Here is an 8,506-nt window from a genome sequence, read left to right as displayed (position 1 = left end):
TGAGATTCATCGTAATATCAAAATCACTTTCCTAATCTCACATACTTTTCTCATTTAATTTCTCTCTCATTTCTAAGAGTACACACGAATTCATCTCTCTAAGCTCAATTTCATCAATTACAAATTTATTTAAACCTATTTCTTTTAAAGAAATAATATACAGTAGTTAATTGTAGGATTTTTTTTATCATTATAGGTATTATATTGTTTCTTATCAGATAGTTTTATTTAGAGTAAATAACTATTTCTGACCATGAAAGATTTAAATATTGACAAAACTAACTATAAAAGAATAAAATTAAAATTGTATCCATAAAAAATGAATTATGTTTGACAAAAATAACTAATTATTAATTTTTTATTATTTCTATTAAAAAATTAATCAAAATATCTTTAATACCCATATCTCTTCTATTATCTTTAACCTTTCAAATTCTTCAACTCAACTCTCTGTTAAATAGTAAAATCACAAAGAGAGTGAGACAAAAGAGATAAACTAAACACAATTATGCTAGTAACCATTGATTTTCTTCTTGCAATCTTCTTCAATAGTTTGCCCACAAAAAATTTTGCCTCGCACACAAACATGGGAATCACGGAAAATAAAGTAAGAAAAAACAATCAAGTAAGGGACAAACAAAATAAAAGTTCAATAAAAATCTATAAGCTCAAATAATAACATTTTTTTTATTCAATTTAGAGAATTTATATAGAAAATGAAATGAGCTATAGCTCTTATTCAATTTCTCTGACAACTATAATAACCTTTCAATTTCTCTGACAACGGATCCATTGCTGCAACAAAAAGACGCTGGAAATATATTGGAGTTAGGGCTAGAGCATCTTTCCTCCGTCGCCGCCTCGGCAGAACCGCCTCAATGACGGAAGCAACGCTTCTCCTCCTTCTCCCGAGCCTAATGATTGCTGAAGACAACGGCATTGATAATTTTTGCTCTTCGTTACTGCTCCTGACTTTGTTTATCTTCTTTCAGTAGTTTATCTCCTTTTGTCTCACTCTGTCTCGGTTTATTGATGAGTTGTATTGACGGTGATGTTGACAGTGACGGTGGTAGTGATGGTGGTATTCAAAATTTGATAAAAAGAGGTAGTGATTTTGTTGGTAAAAGAGACTTGAGTTGAAAAATTTGAAAGGTTGAAGATAATAGAAGAGAATGAGGTAATTTGGGTATTGTAATTAAATTTTTAATAGAAATAATAAAAAATTAATAATTGGTTATTTTTGTCCAACATAATTTATCTTTTATGGGTATAACTTTAATTTTATTCTTTTATGGTTAATTTTGTCGGCGTTTGAATCTTTCGTGGTCAGAAATAGTTATTTACTTTTTTATTTATATAACAGTGTTACTTGATTGCTCACTTTTTATTCCTTTATTTATTTGTTTTTTTCTTCTCGAGTTCAATTAAAGATATTTAAAAAAAAGTATTAGGGTTTTTTTTAATAAATAAAATAAATATTTTAATTACCAAAATATACATTTTAAAATATTTTTACCGAAATGCATCACATCACTTATCTTGTTTACACTATAAATAAAATATAAGCTACATTTTTTCTTTGTCTTATCTCATTTACAATTTACACTGTAAACGAAATAAGTGATGCGATACTTTTCGATAAAAATACTCCAAAATGTATATTTCGGTAATTAAAATATTTATTTTACTTATTTAAAAAAATCCAAATTATTAGTTATTAATATTTTAAAATATAGAATAAAATATGTTATTAAATTATTAAATTAACAAAATTAAATTAACAATTAAGTAATAACCAAAAATATAAATTCTGATACTCCTAACATTTTTCTTTTCTAAATTTGTTATCCCAAGGTTTCACCCTCATTTTTCCCTTAAGCTCTTTTGAAAAAATATCTCATGACTTAATTTCAATGAAAAGTCTAACTTTGTTGACTTATATGCACATGGAACATGCACAAATGACAAAACTCCGAGTCACGTACGTCAATGTAACACAATATTCATGTCGACCTTCACTTTGTTACAGCAACTTTAGCACAAATCCCAATTTGCATTTTTCCTTTACGGCAATAATGTTAAATTCAGTCTAGCCTCTATTCTTATTTTTCTTTTACCGGAGTCTCAAGATAGATACAAATTTGATATATACAGTGTCTTCAAATTTAATAAAGCATATATTTCCAAATTTTCAAAATAAGAACAAAAAACAGCATACAATGATTCCTTCATTTTCATTCTATCTTCCAACCACCATTGTGACAGTTAAATCATTTGAAACATCAAGACCTTCCATATGAAATTCTCTGTCCTCAGATCTCCTCATGGAAGTGACCAAAGGTTGTGAAGGTAATGGAAGAGTGGTTGTCTCACTTTCTAGCATCAACACTACATTGGACATGTTTGGTCTATGAGATGCTGAATCTTGCACACACAACATTCCTATGTTTATGCACCTCAAAGCTTTGTCTTTAGGACTTGATTCACGTATGCAAGGGTCTACAAGCTCCATTGCTCTGCCTTCATTCCAAAGATGCCATGCCTACATAAATTTCAATTCCATCACATGCACAATCAGCATTTTAGAATCTTTGAGAAAACTTACTAAGTGTTGCTAATAAATAGTATGTAATGAGTTACTCACATATCCAATGAGACTTGTGTCATCTGAGTGACGAAAGCTAGTGTTCCTCCGACCACTCACAATCTCTAATAGTAATACACCAAAACTATATACATCGGATTTAACTGAAAATAGACCTTCCATTGCATATTCTGGAGCCATATAACCACTGCAAATACCACGAGGTTAGTTTAGTTCAAGTAAGGATTGGATAAGTGGTTGAATCAACAATCTCAAACATGCAAAATTGAAGCATACTTACTATGTACCAACCACTCTGGTTGTATTGCCTTCGTTCTGGTTTCCACCAAATATCCTGGCCAGCCCGAAGTCTGAGATTTTTGGGTTCATGTTTTCGTCCAATAAAATATTGCTTGCTTTTAGATCTCGATGAATTATTCTTAGTCTTGAATCTCGATGTAGATAAAGTAGTCCTCTTGCAATGCCTTCAATTATATCATAGCGTCTTGCCCAGTCTAACTCTGTTTGCTTGACCGGATCTGTCATGTTTACCAGAAAGAGCAAAATTGTTAATAAAGTGTGCTGATAATTGCTTTCCATAATGGTTTTCAATGAAGAAACTTATTAACTTACCAAATAAAAAGCGATCCAAGCTTTTGTTCGGCATGTACTCATATACAAGCAATTTTTCTTCACCGCGAATAGAGCAACCCATTTGTCTAACCAAATTTCTGTGTTGTAGTTTGGCTATCAGCATCATTTCATTCTTGAACTCCTCCAAACCTTGGCAGGAATGTCTTGAAAGCCTTTTGACAGCTATTTGTTCTCCACTTGGAAGCTTTCCCTGGTAAATGGAATAAACAACTTTTATTAGATCTTTGAAGCCTTATATAGTTATTATATTCCTAAAATTATAAGATTAGTAATTAAAATATTTATTTTACTTATTTAAAAAAATCCAAATTATTAGTTATTAATATTTTAAAATATAGAATAAAATATGTTATTAAATTATTAAATTAACAAAATTAAATTAATAATTAAGTAATAACCAAAAATATAAATTCTGATACTCCTAACATTTTTCTTTTCTAAATTTGTTATCCCAAGGTTTCACCCTCATTTTTCCCTTAAGCTCTTTTGAAAAAATATCTCATGACTTAATTTCAATGAAAAGTCTAACTTTGTTGACTTATATGCACATGGAACATGCACAAATGACAAAACTCCGAGTCACGTACGTCAATGTAACACAATATTCATGTCGACCTTCACTTTGTTACAGCAACTTTAGCACAAATCCCAATTTGCATTTTTCCTTTACGGCAATAATGTTAAATTCAGTCTAGCCTCTATTCTTATTTTTCTTTTACCGGAGTCTCAAGATAGATACAAATTTGATATATACAGTGTCTTCAAATTTAATAAAGCATATATTTCCAAATTTTCAAAATAAGAACAAAAAACAGCATACAATGATTCCTTCATTTTCATTCTATCTTCCAACCACCATTGTGACAGTTAAATCATTTGAAACATCAAGACCTTCCATATGAAATTCTCTGTCCTCAGATCTCCTCATGGAAGTGACCAAAGGTTGTGAAGGTAATGGAAGAGTGGTTGTCTCACTTTCTAGCATCAACACTACATTGGACATGTTTGGTCTATGAGATGCTGAATCTTGCACACACAACATTCCTATGTTTATGCACCTCAAAGCTTTGTCTTTAGGACTTGATTCACGTATGCAAGGGTCTACAAGCTCCATTGCTCTGCCTTCATTCCAAAGATGCCATGCCTACATAAATTTCAATTCCATCACATGCACAATCAGCATTTTAGAATCTTTGAGAAAACTTACTAAGTGTTGCTAATAAATAGTATGTAATGAGTTACTCACATATCCAATGAGACTTGTGTCATCTGAGTGACGAAAGCTAGTGTTCCTCCGACCACTCACAATCTCTAATAGTAATACACCAAAACTATATACATCGGATTTAACTGAAAATAGACCTTCCATTGCATATTCTGGAGCCATATAACCACTGCAAATACCACGAGGTTAGTTTAGTTCAAGTAAGGATTGGATAAGTGGTTGAATCAACAATCTCAAACATGCAAAATTGAAGCATACTTACTATGTACCAACCACTCTGGTTGTATTGCCTTCGTTCTGGTTTCCACCAAATATCCTGGCCAGCCCGAAGTCTGAGATTTTTGGGTTCATGTTTTCGTCCAATAAAATATTGCTTGCTTTTAGATCTCGATGAATTATTCTTAGTCTTGAATCTCGATGTAGATAAAGTAGTCCTCTTGCAATGCCTTCAATTATATCATAGCGTCTTGCCCAGTCTAACTCTGTTTGCTTGACCGGATCTGTCATGTTTACCAGAAAGAGCAAAATTGTTAATAAAGTGTGCTGATAATTGCTTTCCATAATGGTTTTCAATGAAGAAACTTATTAACTTACCAAATAAAAAGCGATCCAAGCTTTTGTTCGGCATGTACTCATATACAAGCAATTTTTCTTCACCGCGAATAGAGCAACCCATTTGTCTAACCAAATTTCTGTGTTGTAGTTTGGCTATCAGCATCATTTCATTCTTGAACTCCTCCAAACCTTGGCAGGAATGTCTTGAAAGCCTTTTGACAGCTATTTGTTCTCCACTTGGAAGCTTTCCCTGGTAAATGGAATAAACAACTTTTATTAGATCTTTGAAGCCTTATATAGTTATTATATTCCTAAAATTATAAGATTAACAGAAGAACTTTTACCTTATAAACAGGACCGAAACCCCCTTCCCCAAGCTTATTTCCTTGTGAAAAGTTGTCTGTGGCTATGGAAATGCAATTAAAATTGAAAAGTGGAAGTTCTGGTCCACTTAGCTCATTACCCTCCAAACTAAGATCAGCTGATGCTGAAAATTCTGTCGACATCTCTTTACTCTTGCTTGCATCATAAATTGGTATTACATCACTATTCTTGCGACATGAAGCGGACGAAACTGCAGCCAAAAATAAGGGAGGAGATAAAAATGCAACACATATGAAGTTAACATCTAAAACAGCATATTATACCTTTGTCATTCATCAAAGAGTTTTAGAAATAATTAGGAGGTCAAATATCTTACCTTTGAGTTTGAGTTTTGCCTTGCACCTCCATACTATAAATACAAAAATCCCTATAGAGATTAATCCTGCTATAATAGCTGTTACTATCACAATCTTGTTCTTTTTCCCTCCATCATCTGTAACTGAAGAAATAGAAGCCATATGTAATTAGACGCTTGTGAGAGATTTAGAAATTCTGTCCTTCTCATAATTGTCTAGATAATAAAATTAACAGCCAAAAAGTAAATGAAACCAATGTTAGTGGCTAGACTTAAGAATTATCATTCTGATTCGTTCTTATTAAATTTTACATGGTAGAAACAATATATTGGGTTAGAATATGGTTTCTCCCTGATACCAAATTCAAGATATTAGGTCTGATAGTGAAGCTAAGACCAGTTGAGGCAGTTTCTCAATAACCTTATATAGAAAGTAGTACTAATAATTCAAATCAAAATTGGACACATTGATCAATGGAAACAAACAACTAAGAGGATTGTTTTACCTTACCTAAATCAGAAGCAGCTAAACGAATGAAAAGTGTTTCTCCTACATTTCCTCTAAAATCTTGAAGATCAACCAACTCCCCATACCAAACCATGCACCCAATCCCACTAACATTAGCATAAGCAGTGCAAGAACTATTCTTCAAGCAAAAGCTCTCACAGTTGTCAGCGCCAAGGGGGTTTCCTTGCTGCGCAAAATCGGGCAGCCTCATGCAGCGACGCCTCTGGAATCCATCTTCTTTGACACCAACCTCAGAGGTTGTCTTTTCAGCTTTGAGTGGTGTCACCCTCTTACACCCACCACCAACACCACCTCTTTGTTGAAACCCTTTTAAGCACTTACAAACAGGTGAACCTGAACTAATATCACAAGCTGAGAAACTACCACACTTGTTGTAAACCTCACAATCATTAGAAGGCCCTCTCTGTGTCTCATTCCATTGTTTCTGAGAAGGATCCCACTTCAACTCTTTCTCATACCCATCCCAAGTTATCTGAAACCTTACCTTATCACTACCATTGGGCACGCTATAAGAAAAGTAAGAGCTTTTATCGCCTTTGTTAATAGTGAAACCCTCTAGCACGCTTCCTGTCATGTCCACACCAGTGAAGACTCCTCCATTCCAGTAACCACTCCTCCACCTTCTTTCCCCTGCTTCCCAAACCACAATCTGAGGCAAACTCTCAGGATCAACCCCCATTGTGTATTTCCCAGTTGAAGGGTCCTTGGCTGATTTCCATGAAGTGAAGACAAAGTTCTTCTTCCCCTTTGAAGGATTCGCTGGAACCTTCATACCCGGTAAATACGTATCGCTTGGATCCTCAAAGCTCTGCCATACCTTTTTCCCAGAATCTGTGAGTGTAAGTACGAGGTTTCCATCATCACCAAGAACAGCTTCAGTGGTCTTGTTATTCGCAGAAATCGTGACATTACTTGACCATACTTTGCGCTTTTGTTCATCGAAGATAACCAAGTTTCCATCTTGTTGGATAGTTATAGCGCCACCATCGCCTTTGATGGGGTAGTCTCTGTTAGCGACCCATATGACGTATGGTTGAGGAATGGTGTAGTACCAAATCCCAACGTAAGTGTTGTTATAATTATCATAAGTGAAGAAACCCATTTCGAAGTTGTTTCCATCTGAGACGAGATTGTCACGGTTCCTAATGAACTGAGCGGTTGTGATGCTGGACCTGGCAGCTGCAGCAGAAAACATAGCACAGAAACAGAGGAAGAAGAAGAAACAGAGCAAAAACAGAATAGACACGTGTTGGTAAAACACAGTAGCCATAAAAGCGGTCCAGAATTCAAAGGGAATTGAGAAGAATGAAAGGAAATGATTAATAATAAATGGAGAATGCGAAGAGGAGGAGGTTCAAGTTTCAAGAGTGTCGGCTGAAACTATGAAAAAACAGAGAGAAACAGTGTTGTAAATGAGAAGGTTTTTGAGGGATGTGGATTCCGAAGGGAACACGGTTTTAGGGGAAGAGAGAGCGTGGGAGGAAACTGTGATGGCGGTAGTGTTGTTGTTACGGTTGGTGAAGACGCCGTGCGAAGATTGGAGAACATCAGAACAAAGTTGAAAATGGAAGAAAACGTCATAGTCTTCATAAAATAGTCATAAGAGGAAGGTGTACCATACTGACTTTTTTAGTCTTTATTGTTTATTCTACTATTATAACTTTTTATTTCTTTTTTTTCGATATTCCTCCTTATAATAAACTACTTTTTTTTGCACGACTAAAAGTTAGGTTCAGAATTCAGATTCTTAGATAAAAATACAAATTCTTTTCCAAGAATTAAATGATTTATATAAGTTCTTTGTTTAATTTATTTCGATCACCCAAAAAAGAAATAATTTATATAAGTTATAACTCTTCGAATACTCTTAAAAAGCACTTGCTTAAATTATAATAGTGATTAATCATTGACTTATTAATGTATCCCACTGCGACGAGGCGACCCCATGTTTGGAATGTTGAGCTTTCCAGCCGATTCACATTATACTTTTGACCAATTTCTACGCCCTATGCTTCGATCCTACCACCACTTTCCTTCTTTCCTTTTTCCGATTTCTATTAAAACTCTAGGTTTAAAACAAGTGAAAATAATTATAATTAGATTAGACGACTATTATATTATATAAGGAAACATCTAATATGAATTTGAATTGTAACATATCTCTAGCAACTAACCATAAATTTGGTCTTTGAATAACTCACAATTCTCTGAATAATTCAACAATAATAAATAATATTGTCTTAAACTGCAAAACTCCCACAATTTTCTCGAGACAAAAGG

The 8,506-nt window shown here is 33.8% G+C and overlaps 2 protein-coding genes across 5 annotated transcripts; both read right to left on the bottom strand.

Annotated features, from left to right (window-relative positions):
- Nucleotides 2,240–3,897, bottom strand: LOC107621509 (G-type lectin S-receptor-like serine/threonine-protein kinase B120). Its single transcript, XM_016323534.2, has 5 exons — nt 3,868–3,897; nt 3,218–3,428; nt 2,886–3,123; nt 2,645–2,792; nt 2,240–2,542 (listed from the first exon to the last, which is right to left on the bottom strand). Exons 1-5 carry the CDS (start codon nt 3,895–3,897, stop codon nt 2,240–2,242), a joined length of 930 nt encoding a protein of 309 aa, XP_016179020.2.
- Nucleotides 3,862–7,843, bottom strand: LOC107621497 (G-type lectin S-receptor-like serine/threonine-protein kinase B120). Of its 4 annotated transcripts, none has more exons than XM_016323511.2 (7): nt 6,209–7,843; nt 5,719–5,841; nt 5,363–5,598; nt 5,058–5,268; nt 4,726–4,963; nt 4,485–4,632; nt 3,862–4,382 (listed from the first exon to the last, which is right to left on the bottom strand). In XM_016323511.2, the coding sequence occupies exons 1-7, from the start codon at nt 7,494–7,496 to the stop codon at nt 4,080–4,082; spliced, it is 2,547 nt and encodes an 848-aa protein (XP_016178997.1). In that variant the 5' UTR covers nt 7,497–7,843; the 3' UTR covers nt 3,862–4,079. The 4 variants fall into 4 exon arrangements, with proteins under 4 accessions (XP_016178997.1, XP_016178999.1, XP_016178998.1 ...); XM_016323513.2 differs by having other exon boundaries at nt 5,719–5,835; XM_016323512.2 differs by having other exon boundaries at nt 5,363–5,592; nt 6,209–7,842.

The sequence above is a fragment of the Arachis ipaensis genome, chromosome B10 (assembly GCF_000816755.2).
Source record: "Arachis ipaensis cultivar K30076 chromosome B10, Araip1.1, whole genome shotgun sequence".
Taxonomy (NCBI): domain Eukaryota; kingdom Viridiplantae; phylum Streptophyta; class Magnoliopsida; order Fabales; family Fabaceae; genus Arachis; species Arachis ipaensis.
Note: the sequence above shows the minus strand (reverse complement) of the source record. Positions and strands in the feature narration are given on the sequence as shown.

Bases quoted from the DNA above. Each gene is read 5' to 3' on its own strand.
- LOC107621509 (XM_016323534.2), bottom strand. From the start codon at position 3,897: ATGCAAATTGGGATTTGTGCTAAAGTTGCT. The intron at 3,124-3,217 runs GTAAGTTAATAA...TAAACATGACAG, and splicing joins CTTGGATCGCTTTTTATTTG to ATCCGGTCAAGCAAACAGAG. The intron at 2,793-2,885 runs GTAAGTATGCTT...TGGTATTTGCAG, and splicing joins ACCAGAGTGGTTGGTACATA to TGGTTATATGGCTCCAGAAT.
- LOC107621497 (XM_016323511.2), bottom strand. From the start codon at position 7,496: ATGGCTACTGTGTTTTACCAACACGTGTCTATTCTGTTTTTGCTCTGT. The intron at 5,269-5,362 runs GTAAAAGTTCTT...TCCATTTACCAG, and splicing joins GTTTCGGTCCTGTTTATAAG to GGAAAGCTTCCAAGTGGAGA. The intron at 4,383-4,484 runs GTGAGTAACTCA...AAATTTATGTAG, and splicing joins ACACAAGTCTCATTGGATAT to GCATGGCATCTTTGGAATGA.